The 21,788-nt window shown below is 44.1% G+C and overlaps 1 protein-coding gene across 5 annotated transcripts in view; it reads left to right on the forward strand.

Moving 5' to 3' along the window:
- OPCML (opioid binding protein/cell adhesion molecule like) overlaps positions 1-21,788 on the forward strand; it is a 755,600-nt gene that overhangs the window by 583,159 nt on the left and 150,653 nt on the right. For all 5 annotated transcript variants that reach the window (XM_081172714.1, XM_081172713.1, XM_081172716.1 and 2 more), the window contains one exon: positions 16,623-16,855. In XM_081172714.1, the coding sequence (XP_081028840.1) occupies positions 16,623-16,855 (233 nt within the window). The remainder of the gene's footprint in view (positions 1-16,622; positions 16,856-21,788) is intronic.

Genomic DNA, 21,788 nt, shown 5'->3' on the forward strand with positions numbered 1-21,788 from the left:
TTTTATCTATAAAGGTAAAGGTAAAGGGAGCCCTGCCCATTAGGTCCAGTCATGACCGACACTGGGGTTACGGTGCTCATCTCTCTTTTTTGGCCGAGGGAGCCGGCGTACAGCTTCCGGTCATGTGGCCAGCATGACCAAGCCGCTTCTGGCAAACCAGAGCAGTGCACGGAAACGCTGTTTACCTTCCTGCCTGAGTGGTGCCTATTTATCTACTTGCATTTTGAAGTGCTTTCGAAATGCTAGGTTGGCAGGAGCTGGAACTGAGCAACGGGAGCTCACCCCGTCACGGGGATTCGAACCACCGACCTTCAGCCACTTTAAATCCCATCAGGGGAAAGATGGGATATACTGTAAACATATTATGACAGCAACAACAACAGCTATCAGGGATGGCAGCAATGGGAAGCTGCTAGCAGGCACCAGAACTCCAACAGGACCCAACATTGATGCTTACTTGAAAGCCCCAGATTTTATGGTTCTTCAGTCAGCAATATGGTGGTTGAGTTCTGCCTTTTTAGTTTCCCACAATGCCCTGGAGTGATGCTACATCTGGGGAATTGTGATAAAATAGTAATTTCCAGGTTCCCATATTGCTGATCAAAGAATGAAATAACACAACACAACATCCTTGCTAAAACTACAGGGTCTAGGATGTGCCTGAATAGGAGACTGCCTGGGAATCCCAAGTGCATTGAGAGCCAGTGTAGTGTAGTAGTTAGAGAGTTGGACTAGGACATGAGAGACCAGAGTTCAAATCCCCTTCTCAGTCATGAAGCTCTGAGTGAGCTTGAGCCAATCACCACCTCTCATCCTAAGATGCCTCATAAGGTGGTTGTGGAGATTTAATGAGGAAGGGGAAAGGTAGGCTATAAATGCAATAAATAAAAATAAAATAAGTGGGAACATATGTAGGAAGCTGCTTTGTGCAGAGTCAAAACACTGGTCCATCTAATCCACTATTGTCTAGTCTGACTAATAGCAGCTCTTCAGGGTCCAGACTTGGAGCCTTTCCTAGATGTGCCTAGAGATACAGGGCTGGAATTTCCGTCCTTTGGCTTGCAATGCATGAGGTATAAAACTGGACTGCAACCGCTGTCTGTCCTGACTCCCATCATGGAAGGAAGGCAAGATGTAAATGCAATTAATAATGTGAATTGGAATACCCTTTATCCTGGCTTCTCTTGGCCACCAACAACCATATGCCTCATGGCAAACAGCTCTAAAAATGCTTCCGTTTATCTGGCTTTAATTAAAAACTCAAACTTTGTGTTATGCAAACCTGCAAATCTTACAGATGAGCCAGGCGGAGGCGGGAAGACCAAGTAAACATTTGCCTTCTGCTGTTTTGTCATCATGCTGGCATCACACTGCACATCTCTGAACACAAATTGTAGGAATGCTGGGCTTGGTGAAGTAATAGTAGTAGGAAATGCCAATGCTCAGACTTTGGATTCATGAGTCCAGTTTAGACATGCTTTGGAAATGTAGTTCTTTAGCTCTGCTCAGCCATTGACCCTTTCTCTTTGGATTATAGAGCTTTGTAGCTCACAAAGAAAAAATAAATAAATAGCTACTAGGATTACAGGTGGGGAGAGAACAGTTGTGCTTGGGCCCTTCTGGTGGGCATCCTATGGGCATCTTTGACATCTGATAACTATGTCTTTAGAGCTTACCCTACTCCTGTCACTGTAATACTGGATTTCAGATTGCTATAACCTGCCCTGGGACCTGATGGTATAGTGCCGGGAGGTTATAAATTGAATTGATCATCACTATCATGCTAGCCACTGTGAGAACATGCTGCTTGTCTCAATGGGCCTTTGTCATGATAGAGCAGGATCGTCTTGTGATTCAGACCACCAAATCACAGAAACGAAGATATGTACATATTTGAATGTTGAAGGTCTTCATTTGTGGCAGGCAATAAACATATGGGGCAATAAAGGGAGAAGCAGAAAGTGCAGAGGGGGGGGGAAGTACAGCGTGGAGTTTCAGGGTGTTTTCAATGGATCTAGAAGCGGGATGCTCCCAGCTACTCATAAGTTTGAAGCTTAGGGAAACTTCTATCTATGCTTCTACTTCTGCCTATCTGCCCAGACAATCTACAATTGCAGTTTAATTCTCCATGGCTGTTCTTGCATCATCTATTAAGATACAGAGAGTTTATCCAACTAGTCCAGCTGTTTGGGAGATAATTACTACAGAACCCAACCTGCTGTATAATAATCCTTCTGGGCACGCTGCCAAGACCCTGAGACTCATTCCCCCGATGGCTGAAACTTCTCCATTTCATTTAAGAGCTGCAGAGATTGGAACTTGGGATCCTTGTATGAAATACATCTTTGGCAATAATTGGAGATGGGTAGGAAGGGGAAGTATGAGCTGGACCCTATTAAGAGCCAAACTGTGTGGTACATATAAATGTGATGTGAAGCCACATCTTGTAGGGAAAGCAGCTTCGAGGAGGGGAATTTGCAGGAGAGAAGCAGTAGAGAAGAAGGTGCTGAACCCTTCCCCCACACATTGTTTTTCCACATCCATTCACCCAACCCAAGTCACTTTCCCTAATCCATTGACACACATACCATGACACCAACACCATGTTGGTGTTTGCATACTAAAACAAAATTCCACATTATTCAATACAAATGAGAATGTGATGCTTTTGTAACAATTGGGCACTGTCTGACCAAAGCTGAACATTATTAAGTGCTGGTTATTTCAGTGAGAGAGAAAACAATTAACTAGATGAAATCAGTGGTGAGTGCTTAACTGTGGCAGGGTCAAGCTGTTCAACTGCAGAGGAATTCTCTTCCAGTGGTGTATGGGGGGGGGAGTATATGGAAGAGTAAACATTTGCAACTTCTACCTACGATGAAAAAGATTTCGGCCTTCTCTTCTACTCAAGTCGAGTTCAGCTCTTGAAGGCAATCACAGGTGTATGTATACAAGTTTCAAACATTGATCAAAGGAACACAGTTGACTAGGAATGGTAGCAAAGGGATCAGAATAGTTTGAAGTGGCCCTAACAGTGCAGTCTTATACACGTTTATTTGAAAGTAAGTTCTACTTTGTTCAGTGGAGCCTACTCACTTGTTGTCCTGGCCCCAGCTGCCACTGACGGATGGGGGATAAATTCAGTGAGGTTCAGCTTTTAATGCATGCCTGCATAATTTGCACTTTACACTGAAAGTCTAGTCAGAATCTGTATGCCAGGGGTGGGCTGAGGACTGTGTTCCCTTGGTGTAAGTGCTCAGGGGCTATGGGTGACTCTAAAGCAAAAAGTGGGTAGGACACCCCTTCTGTTTCTCTTATTATTCACACACATACATTCACAGACACATGTGCAAATATGCATGCACAAGCACCAACTCTCCAACCCCTTCATTCATCCACCATCCATTCTCCTCCATTCATTCTTCCTCCTTTGGCCACATTGAAGGAAGTGGGCAGTTTCACACAGCCCCTTAGGCCGCAGATTCTCTACCTGTGCTGTGTGTGGAATGTGGGCGTGTTGCAGTGACCTGTGTTTCCTAGGACATTTTGAACTGGAAAATACCTTGCAGCAATTTCCTGAACAAAGTAGTGTATTTTGTGACCTCAGTTTGCATTGGAAACTTCTCTGATGCCCTAGAGTGTGATCTAAATTACCGTGTTTATTCTACTTGCAGTTAGCAAAGAAAGCTAAAAACTTTTAAACTCCCAAGCTTGCCTGATACTTTATTTGTAATGGCTATCCATTCATTGTGACTAATGAACTGATGAAATGGAAGATTTTCTGCGGAAATATAAAGGCGCTGGTAAAATGTTGTTCGTCTCCAGCACCCATGTGCCATGGGCTGTGCTCGCTTTGGTGAGTTTGAGCCAGCATTTCTGTCTAACAGGGGAAGGAAAAACACATTTTGTGGTGAGATGCCTGATTCATTGTGGCCATAGCCTACTATTAACACATGTTAATTACTGGCACTTAATTACAGAGCGAGTTGCAACAGCACTGAATCTTCTCTCTCCATCTTCTTATTTCTTTCTTCCCGCTCCCTCCCTGCTTCAAAGACTGAAGACAATTTATATATATAAAAAAACAACACAAAGACTAGAGGGCTCTAGGTTCTTGAATTTCAGGTCTGCTAACACTGCTGGCAATAAACTCTTTACTTGCCTCCCCCCTCCCCTCCTTTTGATTGAAGAACACTAGAAATCAGCTGGGGAGCAGGTGGTGCATTGTGTTAGATTAGCACTGATTGAATTCTTACATAGGCAGCTGATTGAGGCTGCTGTTCAGCAAGCACACGACTCTACAAACAGTGGGCTGCAATGAAGAGGGCATTTTGCTGGATCATGTCCCTTAATCAGCCTCCTTGATTCTGTCGATACTGTCTGTGGGTGTCGTTCACTTGCTTCCTCCCCGGCTCCTTTCTCTGGGCCACAGAATAGAAATTCAGACCATGCTAGAACTGGCCAGCTACTTTTTTGCCAGTTCAAAGGAGGAAGCCAAATTCCCAAGCAAAGAAATTCTTGGTGCACCCTCATTCACCAATAGTTACTAAAAAAATAATAATAATAATAAAAAAATCAGACTAGAGTCTGCAGACACTTTGTCATGTGTTCACAGTAGTGGCTGGAGCCTGTTGGGACTGGAAGAGTGGAAGAAAGTTGGGGAAGCCAGCAGTAGATGGCGCCAGAACCTTTGATAGGTGGAGCCAACTCATTCTAATTGTCTCCCCATCCTCTCCTTTCTTGCTGGGGTCTACAAGGGCCACCCTGAGGTTGAGGAAGAAGAAGGTGGCATGCAGTACCACCCCCTGGCCTGGCTGTAAGTAAGAAAGCAGGCAGGTAGAGGCTGGATTAGGGTGGACAGAGGTGGATAGGGTACAGTTTAAGGAGCCAGCCTCCACTGTTTGTTTGTTCATTATTATATTAAGTCAAGCACAACATGCCCAGGTTAACTGTTTTGGCTGGTGCATAAGTTGTAAAATTCAAGGTGCAAGGACCCAGCCCTGCCTTGGAAATCTTAAGCTGTGCTTGTTAATGGCCCTCTTTGGCAGGGCTCAACCCATGATCCTGCAGCAGGGCTTGTTTTAGGGTAAAGGGAGAGAGAGAGATGGATATGGATGGGTGATGTGGAAACTGGGTTGCACTTAAGAGAATGTTGCACAGTTAGTTAACTGTCCCTAAACACAACATGCAGGTTGCCTGGACAATCCCATCCCTTGACAGTAGAAGCATGTGAAGGTTGATGGTGTGGTTAATTGGTGATGAAGAAAAGGCATTCTGTACGTGCACAAAATGACTTCCATTTTAAAAATTTAAATCCATGTATTCTGAGATTGTGTCCTGGCACCAAAGAGAGGTTCAGGAGGTTCAGTCGTGTTCTCTGTTCTGTGCAGCAAGAAATGGGTACCAGCAGTGAGAAGCAGGCATTACCCAGAGCACCATGCACACAGCAATTGTGCCCAGCGAACGCTTCCTGCCAAGGGCTAGGAGATTGAGCAGCATGCTGGGTAGGTTTGCTTATTATCCCTTTGGCATCAGGAGATGAACAACACAATCTTCTGTGTGTCGACTCAGAAGTAAGTCCCACTATGTTTAATAGATCCTGCACAAGTCAAGATCTTCATTGCACATTGTATCTAAAGTAGTGTGCATGCAACCGAAAGCTCATACCAATAACAAACTTACTTGGTCTCTAAGGTGCTACTGGAAGGAATTTTTATTTTATTTTGTTTCGACTACGGCAGACCTATCTGTAACTAAATTGCATAGACTGTAAGTCATGGTAAATACTTGACAGCATATGTGTGGACATAAAATGTCCATTCCAATTATTAACATTAAAACAATAAATACATGCTCTGGGCTGAATTTATGAGACGCCACTTTTGCTTTTGCAGAAGCAAAATTGGCTATATAATTAGTAATATTTTAATCTTTTCCCTGAAAACGAATTACAGTTTTTCCATGGAGAAGACCTCTCCTGAACCTCAGAGACAGGTGGAATAACCATTAGGGCCTCCCCTCTTGATCCTAATACCCGACAAAGTCTGTAGGCAAGGAACAGAGGGATCTTTTAGATATCTGGGACCTACGTTCCATAGGGCTTTGAACACTAGAATGAGCATCTTAACTCAGGCCCATAAATGAACTGGCAGCCTGTCCTTCTTGTAAGGCTTCCCATACAGGCATCTGGTTGGTCACTATGAGAACAGATTGCTGGATTATATGGATCTTTGGCCTGATCCACCCAGACTCTTCTTGTGCACTTAAGCAGCTACCCAGAAGAGCCTGACCCACCTCCAGCACTTCCCATGGTTTGAATAAATGACTTTCTTACTCTCTGAAAACTCTGAGCCTTCATGTGGCTGATAAGAAAAGTGCCAAGAAACTTGGAGAAGGAACTTGAATGGAAGTTTTCCAATAAATGGAAGGATAAACCTGTGGCTGCATTAGCAGCAACTGTGCCAGCAGAAGGGATTGGGAGTTAAGGCTAAGAGCCTTCTGTCCTCATTACCATGAATAAATATCACTGGTGACAAAGCGGAAGCTGGATAGGCCCCATCCTTCCCTCTAGGACCTATTGTATTAAACCTGGCACTACATGCCACAAATGTCATTGTACTGGAGGCTAATTTGACGATTTGTGTTGTTGAGCAAGGATTAGCGCAACCTCATGTTTTGATGGCCTGTTTCTAATTTGCATCTTTAACGAGTTGGGAACCCAGCCAGGTCCTATTCTTTTGTGTTTACTTCTGAGGAACAGTGTTTATTTCTGATGATGGCAAATAAATCTTCCCTTTCTCCCTCTGCCCCCCACTCCAAGAACAGAATGCCATTGGGTCTCATCCACTCTGTGACCAGAGGGGCTGCAAGATGGAAAGAAACAATACATCAGTGATGAACCCTTTGCATGGAGGGGGGTCATTAAAATCTTCTCCCCCCCCAAAAAAAAACCCTAAGGGCCCCACTCCTGTAGTGATTTGTCCTAAGATTCCCGGAAATCTTGACAGCAAAATATGGAGACCTGGTCATTTATTTGTATAAGAAACATGCTGTGGAAGTGGACAATTTTAGAACCAACTCTGCAAAGAATTGTGTTAGCTGTTCTGTTTAATTGAAAATAAATAAATAACATTACGGCAACACCTTTAATAAGTCATCTAAAATGCTACAGAATATTGTGCAAGCTTTTCATCTCATCAGGCTTGAATGCAGGGGCCATATTCCCTTCCAGGCAATGTTCTGGGGGCCACATGCCAGTGGTGGGTAGAGGCAAAGGGGTCAGAGCAAAACATGCCAATTTCACCTGTTGGTAGAGTAGGCTGGTTTCTACATACGCCACACAGGAGTTATCAGAATTTGTGGACACATTCCAACCCATTGTTATTCCACCCTGACTGCTGAAGAAAATGTATCCTCTGAGAATAAAGTCCCATCTTCAGGTAGTAAACATTCCTCTTCCTTCAATTTAAGATCTCACAGCTGAATGTCTAAGTTTAGTCTTAAAGTTACACAAAAAACAAAGGTGGTTGTGTTGGCCATTAAGGGGAGAAATTCAAAGTCCACATTAGGGCAAGACCTTTATTTAGTCCAGCAACTAAATGTGCCAACTACAGAGTGTAAGTTTCTGAGTTCCCTAGAGTTCTTTATCAGGCAATGTCGCTCCTCATCCCTGCAAAACTAGGTGATCTGTACTGATCTGGTTGCTCAATGGTACGAGTTACAGAGATCATATTTCACCAACCATGTCTGCAGACATTTCAAGGTCTTGTGGGTGTCAAGAATTCCAGTAGTGAGTTGCAAAACAACCCACTGCTGCAGAATTCCCCCCCCCCCCCAATGAATTGTTTGAAGCACTGAAGAGGTTTTATAAAGCAGAAGCAGCTGGTGAGTTGGTTGCACCACTGTTGACCTGGCCTTCTGGCAGCACAGCTGATACCACTTACTAGAACTTATGGAGGAGAACGGCCAAGGAGATCAGTGCTGTGCAGGCACACCAATGGAGCCAACTCAGTGCTCCTGCCAATGCTCCCCACAGCACTGACCTCCCTGACACATTGCTTCCCCTTCACACCCTGAGGCCAGGTGTGCTAACCTCTCCTCCTCACGGACTACTCCTGCCGTCAAGGAAGTTATTTTAGTCTCTGCACAGAATGAATGACTTAGACCCCAACAACCTTATTGACTTTGGCCCTAAATAGATGGGAAACTGCCTCCTTCCACACAGACCCTGTTAGGTGCTAAGATCCTCAGAGGAGACCCTCTTGCTATTTCCTACACCTTCAGAGGCTCAAGTGCATGTGGGGGCAGGGCCTTCTCTGTGGTAGCCCTTAGGTCGTGGAACTCCCCACAGGGGTATGTCTGGCACCTTCATCATACAGCTTCCAAAGAATGCTGAAGACATATCTCTTTACCATAGCTTTTGCACACCCCACAACATTTCTCCAGTGAAAATAGGGACACCCTGAGGAAAAGCAAGACATTCCAGGATCAAATCAGAAGCTGGGACGGCTTCTGTAAATCCGGGACTGTCCCTGGAAAATAGGGACACTAGTAGGACCTGCTTTCAACCCTTGCAATGTATATTTTAAAATGATGTCTGTGATTTTAAGTTGTTTCAGTTTATAAACCTGTGTTTTAACATTGTTACCCACCCTGGGACCTTAGGATGAAGGCCGTGTAAACAACAATAACAAATCCTAGCAGCACCCGGGCTATTTCCATTCCCTTGGGAACTCTGGAGTTTGATCTCTCTTCTCTTTTTGTGTATTTTACAGTAGTATGGTTATTTTGGAGATGGACTGGAAACCTCCAAGAGAACGTTAATGTGAGGTTTGCATTTGCTTTAATTGGATCCTCTCTAGGGGAAACCTCCTGACTTGATTCAGTGTCGAGCTTTGTTGGAGCTTGTCTGTTGAATCTAAAGACTTTGAAGGTATCTCTTTAGGCCCTCATTGAGTGGGGGCTTTGTCTTAATCCTGGTCAATTGGGGAAAGGTTAGAAAGAGGGATGAAGAGGAAACACCATAGGCTTAAGTAAGCTAAGTGGCAGTAGTTTCTGAGCAAGAATTATAGTGGCACTTGGTAGAATTATTTAGCACCTGCTTTTTTATTTTTATACCTCCACTTTGGGCAGACAAACTTGTTTAAGAGTAGGAATGCATTTGAATGCAAATAAACTAAGCTTGCTATCCGCCCACCTGCACTTTCTGAAAAAAAAGAAAAATGTGGTTCAAATACAAAATAATGACATTTGGTTCCTTGCTTGAGGTCGGTGAACACCTCAATTTCAGTTTCTCTTGCTTTCTCATACCCCCTCCTCACAAAAAAAAAAAAAAAATATTAAGTTCATTTCTCTGTATCTGAAATCAGTTTGTGATTTCTTTTCTTCATTTTAAAGTCCTCAGCAATCAATTTTCTCCCCCATCTTTACAAAAAGTATAGGCAATGCATGCTGAAATCTAAAAAAAGCCAGAGAAATTATTGAATAAGATTTTTCAGTGGTAGAAGGTGAGGCCTAGCTATGGTGTCTTTGCTGCTCTTATGACTATCATAACTTCCATAGTGTCTGCAGAATAGAGTCAGTGTGGCATAGTGGCTAGAGTGTCAGACTTGGGAAACCAGGGTTCAAATTCCTACTTGGCCATGAAACTCACTGGGTGACTCAAGGCCTGTCACTGCCTCTCAGCCCTACCTACCTCACAGGGTTGTTGTGGGGATCTGTTTGGAGGGGGGTGGAAAGTAGGATGCAAATGCAATAAATAAGTAAAAGCCCCGTTCTGTGCCCAATAATCATGGGACACCTTTGCCCGGTGGCACTGTGGCCCATGGATTACAGCAAAATACTGGACAAGGTATCTTCTCTGTGTGATGGGTTCATGGGAAAAATCTGTCCCATGACCCCTTGCTGAAGAGGAGAGGGAAAAGCCTATACAGTGGTACCTCCATTTATGAACTTAATTCGTTCCAGAGGTCCGTTCTTAACCCAAAACTGTTCTTAACCTGAGGTGCGCTTTCACTAATGGGGCCTCCCGCCACCGCCATGAAACTTCCACTCACATCCCAGGGCAAAGTTTGCTATCCGGAACAACTTCTTCCGGGTTAGCGGAGCTCGTTACCCGAAGCGTTCGTAAGAAGGACGGTACGTAACCCGAAGTTTCACTGTATGAGGCTGATTCCCCTGATGCTCTCAACAATTTGGCTTTGAGAGCTTCCCGCCCACTCACCCTCCTAGAGCCTTCTGAGCAATTTTGGGTCACTGGTTGACAGGGCCGGAAATGATTTTTTCTCTCTCTCTCAACGTGATTGGCACATAGTTGCCATTTTTCTGCCTTTCCGTCAGTAAAATTATGACTTTCTGTTGTTAGGCAGAAGAATATTGTTTGTATGAGGGCAGAAATGGCATTGGGCAGGGTCAACATATTATGGGGGGGGGGCATAAGGCGCCTGAGGGGAGGACTGACCACAGCAAACTCAAGCATGTGTTCAGTATCTGTCTGATTGGAATCTGCACCCTGCTCCCTCAGGGAGACCTTGCTTGTTCGGCTTACACCATGGCAAGGTTCAACACTGGTAGACTCCCGTCATACAGGTTTGGAGCGATCCAAACCCAGCAGATCCATCCCATCAACATGGGGCTTGTGGAATGATGAACTGATCCTGGGATCCAATGCCACGCCAACCCTTGCCCTGCCTGCTGCTGTCAATAAAGATTTGTCCTAATTTTATTCCATCACAGTTGTACACTCTGGTCAATTTGCTGCTCTCATGGGTCACATTATTTGCCTGCCTGGGCAAATAAAACAAGTCACAAACTGAAAAACATCCTAAGCTGCTTCTAGGAAGACGTAATCTTCATATTACTTTGAAGCATAAAAAGAGTGGGATATAAATGCAGTCAATAAATAAAGAATAACCACTGTGGAATAAATTATGCCGGGGGGGGGGAACATGACACAAATGTTCTCTGTGCAGAAAAGTCACATAATCTGACTGGGAGGGCAGCAGATTTTGGATTGGATTTTTTATTTTATTTTTTTGTCTTCTGTGAAAAAGGGCTCACAGCCCTGTTTGTAGCAGTTGAATCTATACATAAATACCAAATAAATAAATAAGTAAAGGCTCAGAATGAGGGGAGAAAGGAAGAAAGAGAAAACCATTTGGCCTTGCACAAAGTCAGAATTTACACATCAGAGTTTCCTTTTCCCCCCCTTTCCACCCACTGCACAAAGACAGCATGAAGGCATCCTGATTGTCTCTTCAAACCGTGATCCTTGTACTTCATCTTTAATGAGGAGACCGCCGAGTTCCTTGAAGGGCTTTATGCTAGATATTTATATGAACACAGACATGCAAGTTGTCTGTTTTACATATTACTGCCCTGATTTTTTCCAGTCCATGCAATGAATAATTTACCAAAAACGTGTGTAAGTATCTCTTTATTATTCATTATAATGAACTGAGACAGGAGTAATAGTCCACTAGACTGCAATCCCCTTAGGGCCCAACTTAACTAGGCTGCGCTTAGCTCTCCCACAGTTAATTTGAATAAAGGGAGGGCTCCAGCGTCAGAACAGCAGGGCTGCTGCAGTCGCAAGTCACGATGAAGATGGATAGGAAGTGGGCTGCCAGAGAGTGGAACGAGCAGTACCGAAAACTCTGCACGGTGGAACAGAGGAAGAAATTGCCAAGTGGAAAGTGAGCGGCTGGGCCTACAATGGGGAGAGGGAAGCAATGATGGACTGTCCTGTTTCCTTTGCAGGGAGTTGCTGTGGGGTTTAGCCAGGGCCGGCTCAAGGCAAATGCCCGTCTCATTGTAGGGCCGGGCCTGAGTTTAGCTGGCTCTATGTCGCTCAGAACTTCTTAGACCTCTAAGAAGCTGGTGAGCCGCTTGTGGCCATGGGAATGGTGATGCCGGCCCATAGAGGAACTGAGCACACCTGTCAACTGAACCACTTGCTTATTACAGATGTATATACCCAGTAGATTGCTGTGGTCTTCAGGAGAGTCTGTTGTGTGAATGCCAAAGATCTCAGGAACCTAACCTGGAGGAATTCAGAGCAGGGCTTTTAGTGTAGCTGCTCCTGTCCTGTGGAATAGCTAGCAGCCCTGCAGAGATACGACAGGCACCCACAATCTGTACTTTCTGGAAACAATTCAAGATGTTTTTGTTCTGATAGGCTTTCCCAGGTGGATAAATGGGTCTTTACCTCAGGAGTCCACTTGTTAGGTTTTTAGTGTTGTTTTAATTGTGTTTTCTGCTTTTGTGCTTTTAAATATCTTACATGTGAATTGCCTTGAGGCAGTGGTTTAGAAGGCGATTCACAAATTAATAAACTGATGATGATGATGATGATGATGATACAGGAAAGGGTTGATTAAATGCTGTAGTATTTTGACCAAACTGCGGGAGGCAGTGGAAGACAGAAGTGCCTGGCATACTCTGGTCCATGGGGTCACGAAGAGTTGGACATGACTAAACGACTAAACAACAACAACAACAACAAATGACATCATAGCTAGTAAAAGATTGAGTCAGTTGGAAGCCATTACTCTGTTTTGGACTTGCTTATACGAAGGCTGGTAGCAACCTATTCACTGTGTCTGGAACTGTTTGTGAGGTTGCCTTGAAAGAAGTTTTCTTTTGGTGTGTGCGTGCAAAATGTTTAAGTTGAATGTGCAGCTGAGACTGAAATATAACTGTCTATTAAAACAACACCAACACAGTTTTAGCCAAGATATCTGCTTTTACGTGTAGGATATTTATTCCACTGCTATATAATACCATGCATATATTTATATTTCCTTCACACCACTTATCCATCTCAATGTGCTCTATATCTGATGTTCTGTTGTACAGCCATGGCAAATGCCACAACCCATTGAGGGTGCTTCTCCTCCCTGTCTTCCTCATTTGACTTTCCTTAGCTGGAATGCATTCTTCAGCTGTGATTATGTCTCTAGCTTTCCTGAATGGAGGGTGGGCAAATGTGGGTTTATAGAAACCTCTGATTTTGAAAGGCTGGAATATAGCCTATTGTGCAAAGACCCCATCCATCTTGTGCAGGCATAGGCAAACTTGGCCCTCCAGATGTTTTGGGACTACAATTCCCATCATGCCTGATCTTGTGCCTTTGGCCCCACCCACAATTCAGAAAGTTGACTGTGAAGGCCTTTGGCCCTTATGCTGAAAATTGTTTCCTATTACTGCTGTAGTGTGACATCATATCCAGCACTGGATTGAGCCCATCAGAAGTTTTTGCTTGAAGTTTTCCTGTTAACAGTAGAATTACTAATAAAAAGATTTGTCTCTGTAACTGTTTACAGAGTTGTCCAGAAGAAAATGGAGGGGTTTTTTTGGGGGGGGGAGTAGTGGGGCAAAAGAAGTGCATCATTGAATACTGGGCCTGGAAGCCATAAGGCTACATCCAGAGCACTCATTCCGTTAGTGCAAGTATTTTTTGCTTGTGACACAAACTCCCCCTGCTCTCACCCTCCTATGCACGCCTCACACCCTCTCCAAATCTGTACTGGGGGGTTGTGGGAACCCCACAACAGACTTGGAGAATGCTGCAGAGTTCCATTGCACTATCATAAATCCTTGCACCAATGAAGTGAGCAGAGATATCACCTTGCCAATAAAGGTCCGTATAGTTAAAACTATGGTTTTCCCAGTAGTGATGTATGGAAGTGAGAGCTGGACCATAAAGAAGGCTGATCGCTGAAGAATTGATGCTTTTGAATCATGGTGCTGGAGGAGACTCTTGAGAGTCCCATGGACTGCAAGAAGATTGAACCTATCCATTCTGAAGGAAATCAGCCCTGAGTGCTCTCTGGAAGGACAGATCCTGAAGCTGAGGCTCCAATACTTTGGCCACCTCATGAGAAGAGAAGACTCCCTGGAAAAGACCCTGATGTTGGGAAAGATGGAGGGCACAAGGAGTAGGGGACGACAGAGGACGAGATGGTTGGATAGTGTTCTTGAAGTGACCAACATGAGTTTGACCAAACTGCGGGAGGCAGTGGAAGACAGGAGTGCCTGGCGTGCTCTGGTCCATGGGGTCACGAAGAGTCAGACATGACTAAACAACTAAACAACAACATATTGGGGAACAACCCATAGCTTGGGGGGTTGGGTTATGATGCAGTATTGGCATATTGGGGTATACATTTTTATGTGCAGGAAAATTATACCATTGCAATATAATATTGCAATAGTGCATATTATTTTACATCTTCTCCACGCCGCTTCTCTATCTCAGCATAGCTTTGTAGCGGACGCTGCACTGCACACAACCCTTGGCAGATGTTAGCAGGCCATTGAGATGCCTTTTATTCTACCTAATGGACAGGGAATTTGCTGTGGCTGTTGCCGTCATTCTTTTTCTGTGGGTGCTGCTGCCAAGCTTACGGGTAAATAAACCCGGCATTTCTATCAAATGGAATTAAAGCGGTATGTGTGCTTGAGGAACATTCTAAATCCTCACCCTCTCCTTTCCTTTCTTGTCTTTTTCCTCCGCCCCCCTCCTTTTTTGGCTTTGTTCTTTGCCAAGTGTAACTAACCGCTCTGAAAATGTACTTCTTAAAGCTCTGCAATATTAAGTGGTGGGGGAGCAGCAAAGTGGAGAGCATGACGGCAATGAATAGTCAAAATGGTCCTCTATGGTTGTCCAAAGTCTTTTGTGGAGCAGCGAACACCTGCTCTCCCATACGTCTTCTTCCCTGCATGGATTCAGACGGTGGCTAGCCATGCGGTCTCCAATTACAAGGAGGTGGCTTTGATCACACAGTAATGTTATTGTCTGTAGCCCCTTAACTGTGTTTAAACCACCATTTCTCCTCAGCAGAAGTAATCCTGGGCTTAGAGTGAGAGTGAATGGTGGTTACAATGGATGACCAAGAAGCTATATGAAGGGCTGCACAATATGCAGCTGATAATACCTGATTAATGGTCAGACGCATCCACCTTCTGTCTAGCCATTGCTGTTACGAAAGCCTGTGAGTGTGCTTTTATTGGTGCTGCAGCATGGTTTGGTGGTGCAATAGTTTCACACAGCGGCTTGGTTCAAGTGTTCACCCGTCTCCCATATGGTTAGAATCACATGAGGTAGAGAATGGTGAACTTGCTCGTTGACCTGTCCCTTTTCTGTATTTTCCATCACTCAGCTCCATCACACTCTACACATTTGGAACATAAGGGATCAGATAATGGTCCCATTTAGTTCACCACCCTGTTCTCACAGTGGCTGGCCATATACCTATGCGAAGCCTATAAGCTGGACATGAGCAAAACAGCACTCTGCCCACCTTTGTTTCCCAGCAGATGATATTCAGAGGCATAAAGCCTCTGACAGTTGAAGTGGCACATAGTCTAGGGTTGCCCTACGTCCGGGAAAACCCAGACATGTCCTCTTTTGGGGGGCCAACATGCCCATCTGGGTGAATTTTTACATTTTAAAGGAAATGTCCAGGTTTGGGGGGCTCAGCTCAGGCTGCTTTGCATGCCACAGCCGCTGCCAGCCCGGACTGGGCTGGAGAAAGAGGCATGTGGGCGCGGTGGAAGCCCTGCACGCCCACGCCCCTCTTTCCCTGACTCAGGCTGGCAGCGGCTCGGACTGTCCTCTTTTTTTTGCACTTCAAGATACGGCAACCCTAACATAGCCATTGTGGCTTCTAGCGATCAATAGCCTTCTCCATGAATTTTCCCAGTCCTCTTTTAAAGCCAACCAAGTTCATGGCCATCACTGCCTCCTATTGGAATGAGTTACGTAGTTGAACTATATGGTGTGTGAAGAATTATTTTTATTTCTCTGTCCTGAATCTTCCAACACTCAATGTCATTGGTTGTCCACAAGTTCTAGTGTAGTGAGAGAGGGAGAAAAACTATTTCCTATCCACTTTCTCCATGCCAGGTAAAATTTCATATATAATGGAACAGTAACTTATACGGTGGACAGCCTGCTCCACTAGCATAGACTTCCCATGCAACTTAGAACCTTTGCATGATCTAGATTGTAAACTGTGCAGGAAAGGTAACCATTGGATGCTGATTCATGAGAATGGTCCTGAGTGCATTTTCTCTTTCCATGGACCTGCCAGGTGGTTGGAACTCCATCCCTCTCCAGGTCAGACAAGCTCTGGGCATCACCTGATTGCTCAGGGCTTTGAAGAATGTGGGAGAAATTAATTCAGGTCCCATTTTAGTGTGAAATCCACACTTCCAAAACAAATTCACAAACTGAAAGCCTGATCTTCTTCAGCATTCACACTTCTCCGAATTTTGTGATGCAGTTTTCCATGTATAGAATGTGAACAGAAATGTATATAATAGCAAAGAGTGCATGAAAATACATATATCTGTAAAGATAACAAAAATGCAAACTTGCATATACAAGGCAAACTTTCATTTTAAAATTGTATGTGCATGGAAGTGTATACAAATTTCATACAAAGCTGCTTAGCAAAATCACAATTCTGCATAAATGGGGTGAACCAAACCTCAGACTGGAAAAAAAAAATGAGAGAAATAGGAATGGACAGATCCACCCATCCCTACTCTCAGGGATGCTCTTAACTTGGTGATAGCAATGGCCTTCTCATTCCTTTTACCTCTTCCTCCCTTTCCAGGTGTACCGTGGATGACAGGGTGACGCGAGTAGCTTGGTTGAACCGCAGCACTATCCTTTATGCTGGAAATGATAAGTGGTCAATAGATGATCGGGTGGTTATCCTCACGAACACCAAAACCCAGTACAGTATCAAGATCCATAACGTGGACATATATGACGAAGGACCTTACACCTGCTCTGTACAAACAGACAATCATCCAAAGACATCACGAGTCCATCTTATTGTGCAAGGTAAGATTTGGCAAAGATGCCTAAGAAGAAAGACGTTTTTATGTGGGCAGTTTCCTAGGCTTCAAATGGATGCTGTTGCTGATGCTTGGGGAGTTAGGAAACTCAGAGCTTGTTCTGATTGTCTTGTTGCTCAGTAGCTGAGCTTCTGGATCTCATCTTGTACTTTGTCATTTGGAAATGAATGATGTCTGCTGTCTTGGGGTGCATTCAGATGTGGGGAATATTGCATTAATTTTCCTGATCATAATGCTAGGGCTTCTGCCCGGTTTTCTGATGTTCCTTTCACACTGCAGTACCTGTTGTGCAACTGTAGGTTTCTGCACAATAACAAACGTCATTGGACAGTGTCTCTATTTCCCCACCCTTTTTGCACACGTGTGCTTCTGTTCCCCCATGAAAATGACAGGAAAGAACTGTATGCTGGTATACCACCCCAAATATCATCAGTTTACCTTCACGGTTTCCCAAACAATACAGAAATGAGTGCTAAACATGCATTATATTCCATTGCTTTTCCAGAAGGGGCTGTTACATCATGTGAAAGCCCAAATATAATGTGAACAATATTTGTCTGGAAATTGAATCAATTGCCATTGAATGCAGCTTAGGTTAGATCTATTAATTTCCATGAATAAGAGTTGAATTCCAGGAGTGAACAAAGGAGCATGATAGCCATAGCTGATGCAGTGCAAACATCCCAGCAAGCATGCTGGACCAGCTCTATCTGTGCATTTGCACCACATCCACATTGCCCCTGCCTTGCCCCTCTACCTCCTGGTAAGCAGCAGTGGTGGAACTAACCAGAGGTCAAGTGAGCAGCAGCCCCAACTCTCCAAACCTCCTACTACTGTTGAAGTCTAATAGCATGTTCCTGAATGTACAGTTTCATTGAAAGAACCCAGATGTGTCATTGGTGGCCCAGCTCTAAATATTTGCATTGGCTTGCCCAGTGGAGGCTGGTCCAGCAGGGCACTGCCCCACCAACTTTGGTCTGGATTCTTCCAAGCTCACCTGCCTCTGCTTTCGTTTCCTTAGTTTCAGGGTTGTCCTTGTAGAACTCAGCAGGGAGAAAGATAGGGATGGATGCAAAATGGCTTCACTCTGTCATTGGCTCTGCCTGTCATTGCCTCTGGTGCCACCTACTGTTGACCTCCCTGCCTTACACCTTAGCTGTCCCGATGGGCATCAGATGTCACTGGGTATGTCAATATATGAGTCACATTGCTGTATTCCAGAATAATATAATTTTTATTTTTTTTAACAATGTTGTAGCATAACAGTTGTGTGGGGGTGGGAGAAGAGGGAATATGCCAACACGTTTCTGAAACACAGATGAAATCTACTGTGTGCTTTGGGTAGCACTAATATAATATTTTGTTCTTTTATTCTTGCTTGCCACTTTAGGCGAGTAATTGTGGGAAGTTGGGTAAAAATAAACATGTTATTGAAAAGGCTGCAGTCCTAGCCTCACTTGCCTTGGAATAAGCACTATTGAACTCAGTTGGGGCTTACTCCCGAGTAGACATGGTTAGGATTGCAAAGTAAGATTTTCTTGCGGCAGGAAGCACTCCAGCAACATAAGGAAATATGCTGTAGCACCCCCCACTTCTTTAATAACCCTAGGAATGTAAGGGACAATATCTCCAGTGGGAGCTAAGAATACAGCTATGCTTGCATTTCACAAGCTGTCTTTTCTAGTGTCTGTCTATATTTTATTGTGTTGTGAATAGAGACACGTTTTCTCCCTTTCTCCTGACTGAGATGTAGATAGATCCTTTAAAAAAAATTAAAATCTGCCAGGACACCTTTTCCTTCTTCCCTAGAGTCTTTGTCTGAGCCAGTACTGTGACAGTCAAACCTCAAGCACATGTGCTTAAGCAAATTAGTTTAAGATACATATTTCTCTCTCTCCTCCCCTCCCACCATACTGAAAACATCTCTTAAAATCATGTTGCAATGAGACTGTAGGGGTTAGCTGGTGCATATTTTGGAAAAACTTTGGGTGCTGGAAATGTGTGTTTTTATATATATATAGTCTTCCTTTCCTGCCTGGTATAAGAGCGGAACAGAGAGATCTTTAAATATGGAGAGGGATGCCTCAGAGCCACCTTAGTGGCCTTGACAGTGGAATTATCTTCTTTGGGGAAAATACAGTGCCAAAATAAAAGAACTGTCAGGTACTGTAGAGGAAGACTCAAACAGAACAAGGCTATCACTTTCTGGAGGAGAGAAGACAGATTGTGTAAGTATGTCAAAGTCATTGCAGGCCATAAAGGGCTTTTGGCAGAGAACTTCAAGGGGGAATTGCTGCGAGTGAGCTGCCTTTGCGTAACGCGAGCTGTTGAGGAGAGAAAGAGGGAGTACCCAGGCCTTTCCCGACAGAAGCATCTCGGAGCTTCTACATCAAGTGGCACATCAACAGGAGGAGGAAGCCCAGAGCATGTCCCCGTTTTTTGAGGAAGTTCCACTGAAAGAGAATGTTTGATCCCACAAGGAAGGCTGAGAATGGCTTTTGCTGCTGTTCCTATGGGATGATGACAGCAATGATATGGAATATGTTCAACGGTTCTGAGTTTTACCCCCAAAACAGAAGAAGCTGCTCACATTCCACATCATTTAAAAACAACAACAACAACAACAACTGGGTTTAAGCAGTCTAAATTCCGTGCTGAGAAAAATCCTGCAACTTGCATAGATTGAATTCTGCTGCCTGCATAAATTATGTGAACTTAGTAGGCATGCATATTTTTCTCTTGTTCTCGCAGTGCCTTAGTTTGGAAATTCCACCCATTAGTCTGAATTTTAGGAAGGGTTTGAAAGAGATAAAACAAACACACTTTGGAGGAGGGAAATAATGGCATTGTGGTTTCAGGTTCCGCTCTAACCTCCATCCATTTATTTAAACATCTGAAGAGAGACCTCACATATGTGTACAATTGTGTGTGCACCAGGAGCTCTCCATGTTATTGCCTTTCCTTTGCAGGGTTTCCAAGTCTGCAAACATACCTCCATGTACACACATGTGCATAGGGTTGTCAAGTCAAAAGCATCCCAGACCCTGATATTCCAGGGCCTGAACCTGAGACCCAGGGGTGGCCCCAGTGATGTCATTAAGCATGACACATTAAGCATGACAGCAGAGTTGCTGAAAAGCATGTCCTTCAAATAAAAACAACAACAAGTGAGCAAAGAGGTCGTTAGCTGGAAATTAAGCTAGTAACCTAAGCTAAAGGCAGTGTTCACAGTTCCCAGCGGAAGTAAGGGGGTATTTCTTTCTCACCTGCGTTCTTGCCCTCTGGGAGATTCAAGGGTGCAGGTGAGAAGGAAAGTGGGGGGCAAGGAGGCAAAGATTTCAGGTCAACCCTTGCAGTCTGGCAACCTAGCAGTATGTACGCCAGCTGTCCACATGCTGTCCACAACCAGGGTATAGGTTGGAGGCGGAGCCTGCCACTTTACCGCCCCTCCCCATGCACCTGTTTTTACCCATATTGCATCTCTCTGTTAAGAGGCCCCTAAATGGAACTGGAGAAATCCTTACCTCGTGTTTCCTCCTTACAAGGGAGAAGCTGTGCTTGGATATCTTTAGTTATTCGTATCCAAATGGTTTTCTGGCGGTGGGGGGGGGGAGTGCTGCTTTTGGGAGCCTGCTATTGGGTAGATAGACCTGTGCTTCCCCCATGCTTAGAGTTGCATAAATAATTGGCACCCGGGGAACGGAGGGTGAACTTTTTTTCTCCCTCACAAATAAATGATTCATAGAGAAAAAATATGCCCAAAGCCGATGGATAAATTATTCACAAGGAATAATGTGACCTGCTCAGCTCATGAGGAGGTCTTGTTTCTCTTTCTCCTTCCCCTGCCCCCCCCCTCAACTCCCAGCCCCCACAGTCTCCAACTGCTAAACAGAGTTAGGCGTTAAAGTCCCTCCACCCACTTCATTTAGAAAGTAACTCCAGAGGCCCCGGCTTCTTAGCAACAGCTATCGGCTTTTGTCCAGTCTATAGATTAATTTTTCAGAGTTAGTGTTAGTTCAGGTTAGATAAAGATAATGAAAGTTTCCTAATCCTCTTAAAGAAGATTTATCTGGCTGAGTAGAAAGCTCTCGCAATACAATAACGCATGTATAAAACTGGGGCCTAACCCTCTTCTTTAATTTCAAACAGCTGATGGATATTGATTTTGCAATGAGTAAATCTGAAGGGGGGAGAAATTCTGTGCTTCAACTTTTTTTCTCCCCCTTTTAAAGAGAGGAAGGGGGGGGAATTCCACCACACACAGCGCGACAAAAAGAAACATTAAAATAATTTGTTTTCTCTTTATCTGCATTCCTTTTAGGAGAAAGCAGAAAAATATATTGTCTGTCTGGATTTTTTATTTTTATTCTTTTTACCAGTAATCTACCATAGTTATCGGAGAAAAATATCCCCACCCATAATGGTCATTTATCTAGTTAATTGAGCGTAGATCTAGCAGGGGACTATGGGCAACTACCAATTCATGTTTAGGATTTTGTGAAGGTTTGAAAACTGCCTCTTGTATATATGCTTTGTGTTTACTGTATATATGCTTATTCAGAGACTATGTTGTTTCACACACCACTCTGGTTGATCCACAGTCCAAACAGGTTAGGCAAGAGCTCCCAGTTCTTTGACCACCTTAGCAAGGCAAGGCAACACCACTACCTTGTCCTTCTCACTAGCCATGGAGAATGGGGTTGGTTTAAGTATTGTGAGATGAAATCCTCACCATTGCGACTCTTAACAATCCCCCGCAGCTTTGGACTCGTGAAGCTAGTCTGAGAAATTTACAGAGACATCAGATGCTCAAACATCTTACAAAAGCCAGAAAGTGTTACTATGAGCGCAGTGATCAGTGGAGTCTGCCTTTTCTACAATACAAAAATAAAATAAAATGGTACACTGCACATAGACTG

This window comes from Podarcis bocagei (assembly GCF_964188305.1).
Source record: "Podarcis bocagei genome assembly, chromosome: 15".
Classification (NCBI taxonomy): Eukaryota; Metazoa; Chordata; class Lepidosauria; order Squamata; family Lacertidae; genus Podarcis; species Podarcis bocagei.